General features: G+C 38.3%; 1 protein-coding gene across 1 annotated transcript; it reads left to right on the forward strand.

The window, feature by feature from the left end:
- The first annotated feature begins 438 nt into the window (after positions 1-438).
- LOC109030327 (fatty acid synthase) lies at positions 439-19522 on the forward strand. Its single transcript, XM_072304713.1, has 16 exons — positions 439-589; positions 2471-2623; positions 3016-3180; positions 4017-4217; positions 6226-6470; positions 7119-7340; positions 7463-7563; positions 7933-8161; positions 8511-8741; positions 9955-10144; positions 10962-11191; positions 14255-14571; positions 15083-15221; positions 15665-15784; positions 18087-18195; positions 19200-19522. The coding sequence occupies exons 1-16, from the start codon at positions 439-441 to the stop codon at positions 19520-19522; spliced, it is 3126 nt and encodes a 1041-aa protein (XP_072160814.1).
- Positions 19523-19911: the final 389 nt, after the last annotated feature.

The following is a 19911-nucleotide window of genomic DNA, read 5'->3' on the forward strand; positions in this document are numbered from 1 at the left end:
TTTTTCAAGTTAAAAAACAGTCACACCAGCCAGAGAGCTGTGCCAGAGAGCACACCTCCGCAGTCGATACCTGTTTAATTCTGGGACGGCCTGTGCACTAAAAAATAATAACCCCATCATATCCTGTAATTGCTTTCCGGTTTAATTGTCAGTTGGCAACGTTGACAGCCAAAAATCACTACGATGTGAGTACAATTAAAACTTGCAGTTAGGCATGTAAAAAAGTGTAAAAATAAGTGATGTATTTCCTTTTTTAGTAGAATTGAAACATGGCACTTATACGTCATTCATTACACCATAAAAAGTGTACGCTACTCACGTTGCATTTTCTGATTAACAGATAGGAACTTCTACACTGCATGAAAGCTCACTTGAGACAAAGTTTGAACAGCTTATCATCTAGCGCAGTGAGTTTTGATAGAACTTCCGTACTTAGACATGGAGGATACTACGGAGGTTGTCATCTCTGGGGTCGCTGGATCCTTTCCCGAGTGCGCGAACATCGACGAACTAGAGGAGGCACTTTTCAGGAAGGCCCATCTCGTTACCGATGATGATCGTCTTGGTGGCATTGCGAAATTACATACAGGTAAATAAAATTGATGGTTACTCCTGAAAAATAATGAAGAAGATCAGTGCTCCCAAGCCTACCATCGGAATGCGTGGTGGTGATTTGCTTTTCAAAATTGGACTACATTTTGAAATTAGGAAATACAATCTCTTATATTTGATATATGATTTTAAAAAGCCACACAGTTTTTCCGAAAAATTTCAGCGAATTTACCCTAAAAGAGCTCAAATAAAAGTATCGATAATTTCGACGCGATGTCTTCGTTCGTCCTATTTTCTTTTAATGTAACCACACACACACAAAAAAATATCAATCAAGTTTCTGAATCGTTAAAATGTGGATACATATTTTCCCCAATAACTATGGTAAAAACTAGAGCAGAAAGTCAAGAATGATGACGCCCTAAACATTCATGCAGTCTTGTAGGCGCGTTTGGCGCAATGCGAGAAGTATTCATGCAGTCTTGTAGGCGCTACAAATGGGCATATGCCAACCGCACTTTTTGGCGCAATGCGTGCAGTATTCCTACAGTCTTGCAGGCGCTAATATACGTTTAATGCCGAAGGCAGTTAGCCGCTGAAATTGAAAGAACCAAACAGAAGAATGACCCGAGACACCCCTTGCATGAGCATCAAAGACAACGGGTCCGCCTGAAATCTCGCAAGAGTTTCATTGATTGCACGGAAGAACTCTCCACAACCCCGAAAGAACGGCGACTGAACTTGTGGAAAAATTCAGTACCACACTCGAAGATAGAACCACTAGAGGAGGGATCTCTTGGCCTTAACCTGACCTTCGGGACGTGGAAGTCTCTTAATCGGTTACGAACAGCTGTAACACGGTGTAAATCAAACTTGCTGAGGTGGGGTTTCGCTGAGAACGAACTATGCGAGTGTGGGGCAAAGCAAGACTACAACCACCTCCTAATATGCCCTAACATGACTAAAACCTGCACAAGGGACGATATTTTTAGTGTAAATGACGAAGCAATCTATGTTGCAAATTATTGGTCAGGGAAAATCTAATTTAATCTTATTGATGCTATCGGACACGGAAGAAGAAGAAACGCCGACCGCACTGTGTTTGGCGCAATTATTCGAACTGGCTTTAGAGTAATCGCGGCATCGATTAATGGAGCTCAAAAATTCGCTGTGTTTCGACGCCGTATGAGATTCACCACTGAAAATTAATGCAGAGGATTAGTGCTCCCAAGCCTACCATCGGAATGCGTGGTGGTAATTTGCTTTTCAAAATTGGACTAAATTTTGCAATTAAGAAATACAATCTCTGGCTCAGTTCAAAAGCAAAGTAGGTATGTACCATTAGTTCCACTAAAGGACATATATATTTTATGTATGAATGAGCCGGAAGTCGTAGTTCTCAATTGATTAATGTGGTTCAATTCATCACAAAGCGCCAAAATGAAGGAAGGTAGTCGTTACCAGAAGGTTGTATAATTATTTTAAGACGGTGCAGATTCGTGTGACAGGTACGTTATTTGGGAGAAAAAAAAGTGGGGGAAAAAAACAGATTTTTATCGTTCCATATTCTATAGTCGACCTCTAATTATTATGACCATGACAATTTGCCTTGAGTCAACAATAACACCACCATGACTAGAAGTTATAAAAAATTTAGGATTTTTCATTCATTCTGACAGAGGTAGTTAGTTAAATCGTTAGTTAGTTAGTTAGTCAGTTAGTTAGTTAATTAGTTAGTTAGTTAGTTAGTTTTTGTTTAGTGACTTCGGCTGATCTCCGTTCTCGGAGACTTTCAGCTACTTAGACTGATCAACTTGCTTTGAGTCAACGATACATTTTCCGCCATTATCAAAAGGTATACAACCTTCAGGACCCTATTCATCTGTTTTTCTTTCAGGATCTGTTAATTTGTTTTCAGGGAATTTTAAGTACTCCAAGCATAGTGGCAAGGCTTTCCCTCCTGACAAATTCGATGCAACTTTCTTCAATATTCCCTTCAGTTTCCCAAGTGTTATGGATCCGGTGATGAAGAAATGTATGGAGACTAGCGTGGAGGCAATCATTGATGCTGGTCAGTATGTTTCATTTCGTCGGTTGGATGTCAATAAGCGATCTGTCTGAGAAGGTGGTAATCTGAGAAACGAGGGAGCAAAATTCACACCCCGTAATATTATACCTCCACATACTCAATGATAAGGACAAAATTTAACTGCATTTCTGACGTTGAAAATATTTTTTCTTGCCCCTGGATTTTTAATACGAGAAAATTCACGATCAGTTGAATCTAAAGATACTCCTGGCTTTTTTTTCTTCTTTTTCCAAATGCCACCTGGTCCGTTTTTTTCAAACTCGGTCTGTATTGAAGAGGGAACCATTTTTTTCAGATGGCCCTGAAAATTATCATTACAATCCGTTCAGTGTAAAGATAGGAGAGTAGATATAACAATGTGAGCGTTTTTGCAGGACTGAATCCACACTTACTAGAGGGAACGAATACTGCTGTTTATTCAACATACGATAACAGTGAGTCGGAGCTGGTTTTACCTTTCACACCCCGTGAGAAGGTTCTCATGGGGAACTGCAGGACTTTAACTGCCAATAGGCTTTCGTTTGCACTGAATCTCAATGGTTAGTACTGCTCACTTGACTCTAGACAATATCTATACAAGGTATTGCTTACGACCGAGGCCTATTCTAGGCAGCTTTAATTTCTACGATAGCTCAGGAACGAATTTATGCAGTTTAAGAGTGTCCATAAATGAAGTTGGGACAACTTTGTAAAATTTTCTGGATTAAGCTGAATTAAACCTTGACCACTTTTTGTGCAGAAAAATGTCATATTTTAGGAGTGAAAACTTTTAAAAAAAAATCTATCAAATCAAGAATTCAATTGTGATACGGTTTAAATTCAGGAAATATGTTAGATAAGTTTTATTATAAGTATTCCGTACGGATGTCATGTTCGATCATAGCCAGTGTGGACGAGTAACATGTTTTTAAAACAAAATATTTTAACCCGGTATTGGCATTGCGTGTGTGGGGCAAGCACATGGCAGAAAAAGTTGCGAAAAAGTTCGATGAACTTTTTCTTTTGAATGGTGATATCACACATCGAAACGCTCGAAAATTGCATTCCAAAACTTCCAAATGTTCAACATTTTTCCATTTTTTTCGGAGGACGTAACGTCTGGTCCTATCTACGCAAGAGGAGACCCTACAGACCTCCCCCGTTTCCCCAAATGTCTCATCCGCTCCACTCCCAGAATTTTCAGCCAACCAGCCGCCATTGATTTTCTGAACAAATTTTCAAAAACAAACTTTCATAATTTGTAACTGTAAGTGAAGCATTATTTTTACTGCTATAAAATCTTGAAATATTTGGGTAAATAAATACCTCGGAGTGGCGAAACTGATTTTAATATAAGGAGTTGGCACTTTAAAGCGGAATCGGTTATTCATTTTAGGTCCAAGTTATGCTTTTCAGGGCGGCTGTGGCTCTATATTTCACTATTTTGACTATGCAAAAAGGCAGCTGGAGGAACGAACAATCGACGCCGCCATTGTAGTTTGTGGGAACTGTATTATGTCTGACTGCTTTTTGGCTGTTCTCAGCGGTATGGGTCTCTCAGCTGCAGATGGAAAGTGCTGCTCTTTTGACGATAAAGGTAAACGTGGAAACCTCAAGAGTTACCATAGATTTCTCCCTTTTCTAACTCAATTCCCGGTAGAATACGGATCATTTTAATGCCAAGGGATGATGTAAAATTTACAGATTTCGGTAATTTTTCATATTTATGATCAATTGGATTGCATTTTGCAAAAAGAAACCAAGAGCATTCCAAGGTTGCTAGGATTGTGCAATTGACATTCTTTGCAATACAATTACTGAAATCACGCAAAGCATTGAATTTACTAAGATAATTTTCGTCGTGAATTTATGGTTTATTGACAGTTAAAATGAATATTGTTTAAATGATCAGTCTATATTTGCAAGGTGAACCAAGTTGCAAAATCTTAGCGACATTGGAATGCTCTTGGTGCGTTTTTGCAAAATGCAATCCAATTCATGGATGTTGGATTGAGGTATTTAGAGCGGTTGAAGAATGTTTTAAACGGAACGGTGTTATAATTGGATTAATTGTGGTGCTCCTTTATTGTTGGCACGCATGTTTTTAATTTTTTGTTTGTTTTTTCAATGGTAACAGTGCCAATTTTGATCATTTTTATTTATAATTTCAATTTTATACCGATATTTTTTTTATACACGCGTACGAGAGAAACGACACTAGAGCTGGAGCTAGGCCCCAGCTTTAGAGTCGCAGGCTTACACACTAGTTTGGACCAGAACAAGACCCTAACAGGATTGGCCAGAATCTAGTTAATGCCATTTGAGCTACCTCCTAAGGCATGATGACCATGAACCCCCATTCTTTTCTTCGTGAATTTTGCGATGAAGATTTTGTTGCAACATTGCGTTTGAGATAAAAACTCAAAAGTTACTTGGTTTAAAATCATCGATGGATCAAGGGTATGAAGGGGGAATCATGCGTTTTTCAAAGCTGCAGAAACTCAATGAAACAGAGACGAGGCCTTTGCAAAAGACATGCACTTATCCTCTGACAAAATTCGATTCATTACAACGTGTGACGTTTCAAGCCCCCCCCCCCCTCGATGAGTGTCTCCTCCTATTTGCACAGCGCTATGCCTGTCTAGACAGGCGGATATATGAAACAGAATGATTATAAAATTGGCCCTGCAATAATGCAATATTCATGTTTTGTAAGCGTGGAGCCACTTCTCTGGTCAATAGTTGAGGAAAAATTACTGATATGCTGCCGCGCTAAGGAAGAGCGCCGTACGAACATTCGAGAGATGCCAAATTTTCTGGGATAAATTGTGTATTTTTGAGGAAAGTTATGCATATTGTTTCTTGAAATTTTCAGATATTTTAGATTAAATCACGAGTAAAATTGACTGAAGAATTGGAGGAAAAGTATTCAAAACAGCCCAACAAATTTGTATTTTATCAAAGGAAACTTGGCAACGCCTGAAGGTTTATACGTCTTTCTTTCTTAGCACGGTAGTATAAATGTTGAGTCGATTCCTGTGATCGATAAGAGCAAAATTCAGGATTCCAATAAGGTCGAACATTGACTTCCTCCTAATCTTCGATTCATGAACAAGAGTAAATTAGTGCCCACTTAATACGGGGGAAAACTGCACAAGTTAATGAACTCTTGCGTATAATTTATATATTTTGAACGTAGGTTGGAAGCTCTGCTTTAACCTGTGTGATGTGACTAGATGATTTTAAGTTTGTCAGCTTCCGGCTGGAGTATCACAAGCGCCATGCGACATTTCAAAATTTCCGCCGTAATTTTATTTTTTTCCAGAGAAATTGTTCAACGAAGCTGTCCGAAAATTCCGCTTAGTTCTGTTTTTACTGCCAATAAAATTCAGTGAAATTTTCAAACATATTCAACCAACAATTTCTCTGTAAAAAAAATAAAATGACGTCGAAAATTTTGAAACGTCGCATGGCGCTTGTGATACTTTTGCCGGGGGAGAGGGAATTTTCAAACACAGCAAACAAGATAGGTGGTTTGGTAGTCTCAGCGTTGATATGTAATATATGCTAACAGAAATGATGGAATTAATTATATGTTATTGCAGCTCACGGATACGCACTGAGCGAGAGTTGCGTGGCGTTTTTCTTGCAGAGAGCGGAAGACGCCCGACGAAACTGGGCAACAATCGTAGGAGCCGGCAACAAGTTTTTTGGCGGGAAAGAACCGGGGACAAATTTTTTATCATTTGATGAAAAACCTGCCAAGAAGATGCTTCGAGAGATGTATATTAAGTGGCGTGTGGATCCCGCCGAAGTCGAGTACGTTGAGGCTGATGGCAGTGGAGTTAAGGTGAGACATTCCAAAATTTTGGTTATTAGAGTTGGAGTTTGTATCCCCGTTGAGTGTTAAAGAGAAAATATGTGAAAAAACCGAGTAATATCGGACATTTATAAAAAATAATTTTAAAATGTGGCGCTTGGGTTTCGCAGAACGTCAAAGTGCGTTGTAGGAGCGACTTTTTAAAAATGTAAACAAGGATAAATATATGTATCTTAAGATTTCTGCAATATTACATTTGACAAAATTTTGGACACAATTTTAAAACAAACTTAAACCATCGATTATATTTGAAAGTAGGTATATGTCTTAAAAGTTTTTTAAATTCGTTTTCAAATTATTAAAGAACTGCATGTTTTTCAAAATATAGATAAAAATAGCTTCGGAAAAATTGCAGTAAATATTTTCTCTGTAATTTTTCCAGGAAAATGTATGAATGTTTCCGTATTTCTCTTTTTTTTCTTTTTTTAAAAAACCCTTTTTTTATAGTAATTGTATCTAGAGTACCCTGAAAATAATTTGAAAATCTTAAAAAATATTGCGGAATTGAAAGAATTGCAGACCTGCGTGAAATAAGGAGGACTAGTCAATCAATTTCTAATTTTACAAATCCGTACATTCTGTATTCAGCTGCGATTACTTATTCTCTTATTTTCACAGGACCGCGACAGTAGAGAAATAGATCTGATCTCTGAGACTTTCTGCAAAGATCGCGACAAACCCTTGCTAATCGGGTCTCTTAAATCAAATATGGGTCACGCAGATACTGCAGCTTGTGGCGCCGGAACGGTCAAAGCCCTCATCGCCATGAATAAATCCAAAATACCACCAAACATACATCTGGAGTCTCCAAATTCAAAAATTAGTCCTCTTAAACTTCAGGTAAATTGATAAACTCTACAAATCAAAAGTTTTCAGCATCAGCATAAGCTTCCGACTGTCCAATTTTTTCAATTTTATCATGGCTTCTTTCAGTTTTAATTGACCATTTGATCTGTCTCCAGGTAGTAACTGACACCACTCCATTCTCAGGCAAATACGTGGGTGTGAATGCAATCGGATTAGCAGGAAGTTTTGGCCATGCTCTTTTGCGCAAAAACTCTAAGTAAGTGCAACTTCCACTGAGATACAAATTACTTAGATAATTGTTTATAGTTATTTTTAAAGATATTTTTTCAATTTTTTTTTTTCTCCCTTTGCATGCCTTCATAAAATCAGAACGTTTTTAGCTCTTTCCATGCTTTCCTTTTTTTCACAGAATTCTACTTGGGAAAATCTATCAAAAATAGCTGGTTGCAAAACCCTGTGGTAAATAAACTTCCTTATCATTACATGTGATTACTTTGATTTTGACTTAATACAGATTATTATCGCACTAAAAGCTGAAAATATCCAATTTAACATGACTTTTTTTTTAATCAAATTTAACCATCAGGCTAAAAGGAGAACTGCTTAAGGTTTTTATTAATTTCAGAGAGGCGTCAAAAATGAAAGTAGCCGAATCGTTCCCGCAAATTTTATTGCTGTCGTCTCGCACCGAGGACGACATGCCTCGAATTTTGGAGAAAGCCAAAACATCTAAAAACACTCCTGAGTTTGCAGCGCTCCTAAACGGAGTCTTCGAAAAGGAGTTAAAGGGTCATATGTACAGAGGATATATAATCAAGCAATCTGATGGGACAGTTTCTCCACCTAAAAGTCAGGTAAATTTTATTACCCACTGTATTATATCAGTAAAATTAGTGAGAGTATTTCACTAGCAAAACAGACAAGTTTATATTTTAATCAACGATGACATATTTTGGCAAACTTTATTATCCAAAGGAGTACTATCTAAGCTATCTGAGAGAGGTACGTGCGGCAATGAAAAAGCATGAACTTTATGGGAAACAGACATTTCTGATCCTAAACTGGCTACCTATCTATGAGAGGGCATGAGTCCTACCATGACGTTCCAAAAAATAAGTTATCTTGTTAAAGTACAAGTAAGTAAAATATTTATACGAATTGAATTGTTCTAAAAAAAATGGTAAAACTTTCAAATGGTTGCAGCAAATCGATGGTAGCAAACGGCCAATCTGGTGGGTGTTCTCAGGAATGGGTTCCCAATGGAGTGCTATGGGTTCGCATCTAATGCACATTCCCATATTCTATGATGTCATCGACAGATGCGACAGAGTGTTAGCCCCGCATGGAGTAGATATCAAGCATATCCTGACTTCTACCGATGAGAGAATCTTCGATAATATCCTTCACTCCTTCGTTGGCATCACTGCTGTTCAGGTAATGTAACCTCTTTCTGATAACAAACTGCAAAACGTCTAATGCGCCGAATCCAGCAGAAGGATGCTGAGTTGCAACAAAGTAAATTCGTCATTTGCGAAAATTTTGAGTTAAGGTCCGCCCAGTAGCCCGGGGGCGCCCCCTTAAATTTTGAGTATGCCCAAAAGTAGTTTCTTCTGACCTAGGAGCGATGCGAAAATTTCATTTGGCTAAGTGCAACCATTCAAAAGTTGAGGGGGAGCTGAACTTTAGAAGACCCTGTATGTGAGTGCGCATCCACATCCCATCTTAATTCTGCCACCAACAGCAATGTGGTAGCCATTGCTCCGGTGGCGGTGGCCAACCACCATCCTGGGGCAATGTATCTCACACGTCCATTCCTCATTGGCTGCCGCACCTACACCCCCTTGCCCGCCGCGGCGAAACCAGCGCCATCTTGTGGTGACTCAAGTTCCTGCACTTTCACGGTTCGCTCTCCCTCATCCGGCGGTAGCCAACCAGCATCCAATGAACGCAGAGACGAAGGAGGACCCTCCATTGCTATCTTGGCATTGGAGAAGGCTTTAGCTTTCGCGACTGTGATAAGCCCTGGATAGACGATCAAATTCCCGAACCAATTCCGATCAAAGTAGCATCAAAGTGTCGGGAGTCATCAGTCTTAAACTCATTAATTTGCTTCATTTTAAAATGAAAACTTGGCAGAAATGTTTCCTATGGCAGGAAATGATGAATGGTGGCACTCCATCCTGATCTCAGTTTGAACAAATAAGTGCGGCCCGTCAAAATTTGATGGTAGATGGGGACCATCAGTCATCAGCATGTCTACTTTGGTCGGAATTGGTTCGGAATTTGATCGTCTATCCAGGGCAATAAACAAAATTCGACTGTTGACTTACCTACTAGGTGGATGTTGAGCGATGTGTTGGGTATTCCGTTTCGCGAAAAAACCGACGTTTGGCAGACTTGTATGGCTCATCACTTCGCCCGAAGCTCATCATCCACCCAGTAGGTAGGCTTGAAAAAGTTTCCACCTGTCACCAAGAGGCTAGCGGAGGGTATTTCTTTGTTTCTGAGTGTGAGCAGTGCGCCTCGCACTTATTCTTCGTTGGCTTCCGGTTGCCAAATCTCTCTCGACGGCACAATACTTTCATATTGTAAATGAAATTAATTATTACAATAATAATCAAAAAATAACTCACAGCTTTGATTTCAGATAGGCTTGGTTGAGATTCTCAGAGCCCTAGAATTGGAGTCGGATTTTATTTTAGGTCATTCAGTTGGAGAGCTGGGGTGTGCTTATGCAGACAACTGCATGACTCTTGAGCAGACGATTTTAGCAGCGCACGCAAGAGGAAGAGCCTCATTGGAGACGAATCTCATTCCAGGAATGATGGCCGCCATAGGTTGGTACCAATATGAGTTCCTGCTACACCCTCTGCTAGGTCCCTGAAATAGAGATACAATTGGACTGCATTTTGCAATTTAGAACTATAAGTTCTGGCCCGGTTTAAAAACAACGTATGAGCCATTAGTTTCCCTATGCACATAAGTGTTTTTTCAGATGAGCCAGAATTTATAGTTCCAAATTGCAAAATGCAGTCCAATTCGTCGTTCGGTTGACATAAGGGCGTAACTACTCATTGAAATGAGCCAGGAAAAGCACTGAAATGTATAGAGGACAGGGTTCATTGCAGAGTGTAGTTACGCCCTTATGTCAGGTAGGTTAGACAACATTTTGCAATTTTGAATTACAATTTCCGACTCAGTTTAGAAACAACGTATGTACCATTAGTTTTCCTAAGTACATGCGTGCTTTTTACAGATGAACCAGAAATTTTAGTTCCGTGATATGAGATAGTGATGGGTGTATACCGAACTATGTTGAAGAGAACGAAAGTTAGAAAAGCACTAAATTTGACAGTTCCGAATTGAAATCCTTTCTATGTGCATAACTATTTTGATGAACTTCTTTTCCAGTTTCACCATTTCCGGTGCACCTAATTGGAGCATGACATTACGCTTTCCTCCATTTATTCCATGATGATTAATAATAAGACATTGATTCAATAATTTAATTTTAATTTTCTATTTTCATGAGGCTGTAACATTGCCGAATTAACCGCTTTGGAGGGTAATTTTTTGTTATCCTTACATCATTCTTCAAAATTACAAACATTCTGGTTTACCTAACATAATCTCCTATGTGAACTATGCCGAAAGGTTTGGGATACCATGACATCGTTGGCAGGCTCCCAAAGACAATTGACGTGGCTTGCCATAACTCCTCAACAAGCTGTACCATTTCTGGCCCGACGGCAAATGTTGAGCAGTTCGTTGGAGAGCTGAAGGCTGGAGGAGTATTCGCAAAGAGTGTCAATGTGGCCAACATTGCGTACCACTCGCGGTACATACAGCCAGCAGCTCCAGTATTACTCAAATATTTGAGGGAGGTGAGTTTCGACGTGGGGCTACCCACTTTGCCGTGCTAAGGAAGAACGCCATATGAACATTTGGACTGCATTTTGCAATTTAGACATATAAATTCTGGCTCATCTGAAAAAACACTTATGTGCATAGGGAAACTAATGGCAAATACGTTGTTTTTAAACCGGGCCGGAATTTATAGGTCCAAATTGAAAAATGCAGTCCACTTAAGAGTTGCTAAATTGCCCGGATAAAACATGTATTTTTGGAGAAAATTATGCGTATTTTTCTTTGAAATTTTCAGTCGTTTTATACAAAATTGCGAACAAAATTGCCTGAAAAATTTGAAAAAAAATCACACTTTTCCTAGTAAATTATGATTTTATTGAAGATAATGCGGCAACGTTTGAAGGCTCATACGGCGTTTTTCCTCAGCACGGCAGTACTGTGGTACCCTCTGTGTTACCAACTACACGGAAAAAAAAGGTTGTCTCGTGCAGCCATGAAGATGGTCGATTCGACCATCTTCGAAAGCTGAAAACCGCGCCAACCAAATTGTTGGCTAGATCGACAACCAGCAGGTAGTGACGCTGCCTTCATGCCGCGCGGCTGGGTCAGCCCTGCGGAGATGGTTAGATCAACCCGACCGCTCGGCCGCAGCGCTCAACAATTATGTCAAAGTGACGTATTTTGAGGGCTACCATGCCCGCTTAGTTTTGCCAAAATGGACAGCGGTCATTGCTACAATTTTTCGGGGCTTTTAATGGAAAATAGGGGGCCAGGAGCCCCATAAAATAAATATCTGAGAACGCTAAATTGTAAAAATGAAAAATATGAAATTTGTTAATTTACTCAACTTATTTTACTACGATAGAATTTTTTCAACCCATTATTTGGGATTGAACCTGGACCTACCTAATCCTAACCTAACACCCTAACGATTGAGCTATGACGACCGATGATGAAGGAGCACAAAAAATCTATATTTAACCGTCAACGTCGATCTGCTTGAGTTTGATAACTGAATTCGAATCTAGATTTGTATTTGTGATCATTTGTTTCATTTCTTTAAATCGCTCAGCCTGTTTTTTTCTTATTATACTTTTTATTTCTACTACACACGCTACAAAAAAAAAATATGATCGGATTTACCAGTGTTTGGTTATTATTAACCATGCTGTCTTCTTGCTTTTTTCCCCATGAAGCTGCGCAGTTTAGTTAGTTACCAATACACCAGTACCTATTGTAAATTACACGACACGGCTGACACCATGCTAGTGTGGCGTTTCCGACTGCGTAGTATGGTAATTTCAAGCTTCCCGAATTCCAGATGCTCCGACGAACTTTATGGATTCTAACATCCACTCAACATATATTTTTAAATATTAACTCAAATTATCAGAAACAAATTTGATATGAAAGTAGTAGATATTTTACTTACTTTTTGATTAAAAATTCCGGTACACATACAATTACTGGCAGTTAAAGCAAATTTGACGAGAAATAGCAGATAATTGTTTCACCGATTTCAAGTAAATGATACCAAAACGAAACTTGTTTTTACCGTCAAAGAATCATTTACAGACTAAATCAGTTTCACAAAAAGTTTGATTTCATAATAAGTAGATAGATAGTTCAAAATATACCTAAAAAAATAAACTACACGCAGTACCAATTGCCACAGTTCTTGGTGGGACAGAAACTGTCAAATTTTGATTAAAGCTTATCTTCAACAAATATCCCAGGAAAATTTTACTCTGCATCAGAGTATTTTGATTCTCTAAAATTTTAACACAAATAGATATACAAACGAAGTATTCAATAATCACTGGTCTATCATTTTCAAGGGACTTCCGTATCTTCCCGCTTTCGCAATGACTTAATACAGAACCGACACTCACTAAATTACAGAACAATTTTGCGAAACGCCCTTCAAGTTTTCAGAATTCACACATTTTGTTAGCCAGATTCATCGCAGCAACTCTTATAACCTCCAAAAAGTGGTCGATACAGGTAACTAGGAAATCTCGGTAAATATGCGTGGAAAGTTAAAACAGATAGATTTAAAGAGAAGACGGTAGCTGTAGAAACGATTCGAACACGAATTTGGGCAAATTACGCGTAAATTCACATGGATTAATATAGATAAATAAAGCCAAGCGCACAGACTCCGAACAACAACGTGATGAACTCGTAACTGAGTGACAAAGGAAAAATGGCGGACCGCAGCTTAGCCAGGCGGGAACTCTCACCGCGCTGACAGTACCTGATGGTTGGGTCGCCTTTGTGATGGCCAGTTCAGCTTTGTCAAGATGGTTAATCCGTCCATCTCAGCCACAGTGACATCCGCCGTAAGATTCTTGCTGGCTTGGCCTACATGTGAGGGTATGATAACATACATTGCTGTTTACACCACTAAAAGATGCAACAGTCGGATTTAATTTAGGCGTATAGGTAAATTGGATTCGTGCTTGGTCACATCGGTCAACGTGGCTGGTGAATCCAACTATTTTTGTTGGTTCTCACGGCTTTTTACTTTTCAACCATACCGCATTAGCTGTTAGAGACAACCTATTTTTTTCCGTGTAAGCTTTTCTATATTTAAAATTGATCAATTATTCATTGAAACAGGTAAAAAATGGTCAGGATTATTAAATCATCCAATTTTGACCTCAATATCAACTTCCTTTTAAACTTCAAATTGAAGACTTGTGATTGTTTGAGTGAAACTTCACCGTGAGTTGAAATATTTCCATTGTCTATAATATTTATAGATGTAACTCTTACATTAATGTGTGTCGAAGCGATTTTTCAAGTGACCTCAGTCACAATGACTCTTAAGTCATCTTGCTTAGCCTTCATCTCATTAAAGAGGCAAAGGAATATTTTGTTAATCAGAAACATTCTCAGAATCTTAGTGGCAACCATGCGCTTTTCAAGATCTCGCGGGGCTGGTGTTTTTTTCTCTTTCATTTTTTTGCTTTTTTAATTATTATTTTCGTGCAGGAAGCGAGAACGCTTGCTTATGCCCAGTCAGATATTCTACAAGAAATAGTTCCTTCATCTCATCTTATATTTCATCGTTCCAGGTCATCACAACAAACACAAAACGGTCTCCGAAGTGGATCAGTACCTCGGTCCCGCGAAGTAATTGGCTGACTAATTCGGCTTTGTACAATTCTCCAGAATACCACACGAACAATCTTCTGAGCCCCGTCCTTTTCGAGGAGGCCATAAAAAACATTCCGCAAAACGCTGTCGTCATCGAAATTGCGCCGCACGGCCTGCTCCAGGCCATTCTCAAGAGAGCGCTCCCAGACTCCGTAGCCAACGTCCCTCTGACGAAGCGGTTCAGTTCCAGCCAAAAAGCCAATGGTGTCGAGTTTCTTCTCAATGCCATCGGCCAGTAAGTGAAGATCGTTTTCGATACATCAAATAGGTGATATTGTATCGATCGATTGGTTCAACGTGTAAACGTAGCCTTAAAAGTCAATCGAGTAATCTTTGGAAACGGGGTTTTTCTGATAGATTTCGAAACCTTTTGAGGTGAAATTTCGCAATACTGAAATGTAGTTACGTTTTTGCGCGAAGGAAACGACGATATAAAAAATCGAAAAATTTCAACGTGAAATTATCAGTGAATTAACAGCGTCCTCTCTTTTTTTTCGCACTGTCTTCTTTCTCTATGAACTGGAATCATAGAGCATTTAAGATGAAAATCAAGACAACCTGTGAGTTTGTCAACATTCGACGTAAAAAAAAGAAAAAAGAAGAAAGAAAACATTAAAAAATGCATCTTGGCAGCTTTTATCTCTATTTCGTTGAAATAAAAAAGAACGAGAAGAAAATTTTATAAATCACAACTAAACTCCAAACAAAGATTGCAAATCTGAAGTTATATCTGTCTCCTTCTACAGGTTATACATGCTCGGATTTCAGCCTACAGTGTCCAGGTTATACCCTCCTGTGGAATATCCAGTCCCATGTGACACGCCTAGTCTTCAGCCGTTTGTAACTTGGGAGCATTCTGAGACATACGCCATTCCAGATTACTTGGTAAATTTTATTATTTGTAAAAACAAGAAAAATGCTATACATATCTTCTTACATAATAACATTAGTATGTATGTGAATTACATACAGGATGAATACAGGAGTAAAATCTTATTATTTAATGACGTAAGTGTGTCATTTCACGACAATAACATCTTCGACCACGTGGTGCTTCCTGTTGCGTGCACTAAATATTGAGGGCGAACTTTACACACAGAAGGACATGTCTTTTACGCAGCTCATCCATGACATCGAACATAAAAATGCAAGAATAATGAATGAGCAAAAATATGTAACGGACTCAGGGAAAACTAGAGGCTGTTTACAATTGCAGGAAAAAATGTGGTTTGAATAAAAATTGTCGTTTTTCGATTCATTACATTTATCTAGAGCTCTTCAGCTCTTGCAATTATAATTAAAGAAGACTATTTTTTACTTTTCCTCAGAAAATTTTCTCTGCAAATTCTGGCGAATGTGAGAGGCAGTTATCGACAACGAAGGTCAAAGAGGCTCTTTCTAGGTATGAAGCCAATGGAAATCCGGTTTTTCCGCTTTCCTTCTTCTTGGTTAGTAAAATTTCCTCGGATTATTAAAGTACACAATTCATATAGGAGAGCTACTACCCATGTGGAAATTGCTCAAGAAGAGTTTGGACAATTATGAAGCACAAAAAAGAAAAGAAAAAATGCGCGATACATCTGCTTTTGCAGCCTCCTCTACTTTAATTAAAAACGGAAAAAGGAATAACCAATGAGGATTCCCACGTCAATGAGAGCTAAAATTAAAATTGTAGAGCACTAAGTGATAGCGGCTTTTACTTCCAACCTACCACTGATATGCTAGAAGAGTAGTGCTGCATTGGTGACTTACTAGCTGAGCTACAAAATGACGGGAAGTTGTCTCACGTTTTGAGAGGACGTTTGACGTCGGGAGTTGTCTCACGTTTTGACGTTTCTTGTCACGTTTTGACCATCCTATAGTTTTTACTTTTTTTTTATGAAAAACTATGGAAAATATAGTCAGCTTTTCTAGAATTTTTTTCGCCGAATATAGTGTAAATTTCTCAAACTTGTCTTTGAAATTTTAATGAGCGCATTTTTTCATTCAATTACTTCTCGGCGTTTTAATTTTACGAAAACCTTACAAAAACTAGACTGCTTCCCAACTTTATTGCGTTAATGGTAGAAAATGCGCCTTTTTATCAAACATTTTTATCAGTAAATTACTTTTTTTTAGGCCCAATCGGAAATTTGACCTTGGGCAGATCGGAATAATATTGTGGCAACCTTAGCGAGATTGTGAGCATATTTCAACAGTAAGGTTGGCCTGAGAATCTTGGCACAATATACCATCAATACTGGATATATAACCTTAGTATTTTAATATTGCACCAATATTAGCAACATTAGAAATCCAAGGTCAGGTGGTGCTCGGTGATTCCAAGATTGTCACAATGTTGTCACAATATTGGTTATACAATATTGGTAAACTAATACTGTCGTAGAGTTATGTTTTCAGTATTGCAGTAATATGTTAGTTTTAACATTGGCACATTATTAAAAAAAATACTGAACATAGGCTTCTGCTTATAATATTGACACAATATTAGGAAAACAAAATTGCTAAAATAATATCGAGACAATGTTATCTCTGTGATACTGCGGTATTGTTATTATGTTAACATTCAATTAACGTTAGAACAACAAACATTTCAGGCTTCTGTTCGTAATATTGTCATAATATTGACACAATATTGGATATCTAAAACTGCTGAATTGATATTATGCTAACATTATTTTTACAACATTGTGGTAATATTCGCACTTTAACATTGTCACAAGATTAAGAAAATAAACATTTTAGGCTTCTGTTTCTAATATTGTCATAAGATTAACACAATATTGTGCGCGGTGAGCACAATTCGACCGCGTTTGCTATTTCCGCCACCAGGGCGCGCTCGCCGCGGATGTGCCGTTGCGGTCCCTTTAAGGGCAAATTAAAGGGCAAAAACTGCGACCTTTTCGCTTTTTGACGTAATAGGCACATGATCCATAGGCGTCTAACCCATCTTACCGATATTCTTAGGCCAAGGACTCAAATGGAGCTTTTTGGCAACGGTCCGCGCGCGGCCGCCCCGTCAATGGGGCTGGTTCTGGTTTCGCCTGGGCAGTGCCCGTTACAAGTGGGATTCAAGTTGAATACTTCAGCCAATGCAAGCAGCTAAGAAATTAGCTGACTTCGGAAGGTTCCTCGGCACTCCAATATTCCGTATGCCTACATTAGGCATTGCGACGCTATGAAATTTCTACCGCGAGGACGGCAGGTAATACGGCTTTCTATCGCCTACCTTGCCTCAGAGGTAAGATTGGAAATCCATGCTTGTCTCAGAGGTAAAATAAATATCCTGCCAATACTATGGCAATATTTTAACTTCAAGTCTATAGCAACATCATGATCACAATATCCGCTGAACAAGCTTGGAGCAACATTATTAACACAACGTTGTCACAATATTACATATCCAAGTTTGTCTCGGAAGTAAAATAATGTCCCACCAATATTGTGGCAATATTGTCAGGATAGGCTTGGAGCAGTCTTACAAACCTAACCTTGGCACAATCTTTGGGCTCAAGCTTGTCCCAGAGGTAAAATAAATGTCCTGCTAACATTGTGGGAACATTAGCAAGATAAGCTTGGCAACTCTATTCAAATGTGAAAAAATGTCATACTAAGCTTGTACCAAGGTCAAATTTCCGATTGGGGGTATATTGAACTTTAAGTTTAAACTTTTTAATGTTTAATCTCCATTGACTTCTGACCGTAACTCTAATACCTACGCAGAAGATCACCCCGCTCCTTTTATTTTAGGTGGAGGTTTGGAAAATTTTAGGGAATGTTCTTCACAAACCCTTCAATGATATTTCAATTGCTTTCGAGAGAGTTCATACCCATACTGATCCAGATTCTTCAATTCATGGTAAGGCTTTCAGAATATTTGTCAAGAGTGGAAATGGACATACCTCATTTTACCTTTTTATGCCGCAAATTTTATATATGAAGACTTTTTACTTTCACAATCAAAATTCCTCACAAGCTTTATACTGCCGTGCTAAGGGAGAACGCCGTATATATATTCGAGAGTTGCCAAATTTCCTTTAATAAAATATTTATTTTTGAGGGAAGATATGAACATTTTTCTTTGAGATTTTCAGGGACTTCAGTTGAAATTGCGAACAAAATTATCTGAAAAATTGGGAAGAAAATATTCAAAAGTTCACCAGGAAATTCGTGTTTTACCAAAGTAAATTTGGTAACGCCTGAAGGTTCATACGACGTTTTTACGTAGCACGGCAGCATAAATGGATACGATCACTAAAGAGTAATTCTACATAGAATAGTTTTTTGAGTATTCATTTACAAATAAATATCATAACACTCAAGTAAAAAATAAAACGATAAAAAAGTTTTTGTTAACTTCCAACGCACATTTTACACGATTAATGTACTTAAATTGTGTATATGGTTCGTATTCTTGGTTCTTCTTTTCACATCAGGAAGCATCATAGTTAGGAAATATCGAGTTACATATATTTTTAGTCTGTATTGTCTATATGAAAATTTTCATCAAAACTTCTATAGTTTTTTTTAAAGAGAAATTTTTTTGTTTTCCAAAATGTTCAACCTCACCGATAGCGAGATCCAGCAAAATCACGAAAAAAATTGTCCCTGACGTAATCCCCTCTGACTTAAAGGCGTACCTGTGTTTCCAGATGAGCCCTGATATGCATGGAGTTAAATGGAGAACAGGGCTCACAGAGAAATTGAGATACGCCCTTACGTCAGAGGGTCGACGAATGTATATTTCCCCAAATTTTTGAGATTATTACCAACGCCTTCATACTCGTATCATTATCTGCAGACTGAAATGAGATTTTGAACTCCATCTCAGACTGAGGCATGAGGTTTTTGTACTCTTTGCAGATTCCAATGAAATTTGGGTCTCCGTTTTACCGGGCTCTGGAGACTTTGTCGTAACTCTTGAATCAAGGAAAGAGGGGCAAAACACAGTCAAAGAAACCAACAAAATGCTTTACAGCGGAAAGATCAGAGCTTTAGAAAATCCAAGGTACGATTCAAACTTTAAAGAGCTCTCAATGAATAACGATGCACTGAATACTGTAGATATTGACCCTATTAACAGATGCTTCTCGAGCAAAATCAATGATGACCAAAGTTATGCTGGGACGCGCATTTTCGAGTTACAGGAACGCCAAAGAGGTAAGCCATCTGCATTTTCACAATAGTGACAAATAGATCAAATTAAGACTTGCTCAACTATGTACCTATCTTGAGAGTTATGAGCCGAGATACATGAAATAGAGTATTTTTAGAGCATGCAGATCATCCAATAAGGGGCACTCTTCATTCAAAATAACGCAAACTTACATGTAAGAAATGCAGACAGGCATATTTAATTCGTCTTTTGTGTTATCTATCTAGTACACAAAATAAGAAAAAATTAAGTAAACATGTAATACTAGTCCTGTGAGGTTTGTAGATGCCAGTATATTTATGCAAATTTGGATATCAAGCACAGGAACATTATTTTCCAAAGATAGAAGACGATGAATAACCATACATCGATAACTTTTTGCGTGCAAATTTCCTAAAAAATATAAACTGCTGTTGCAGA

Source organism: Bemisia tabaci, chromosome 9 (assembly GCF_918797505.1).
Source record: "Bemisia tabaci chromosome 9, PGI_BMITA_v3".
Classification (NCBI taxonomy): domain Eukaryota; kingdom Metazoa; phylum Arthropoda; class Insecta; order Hemiptera; family Aleyrodidae; genus Bemisia; species Bemisia tabaci.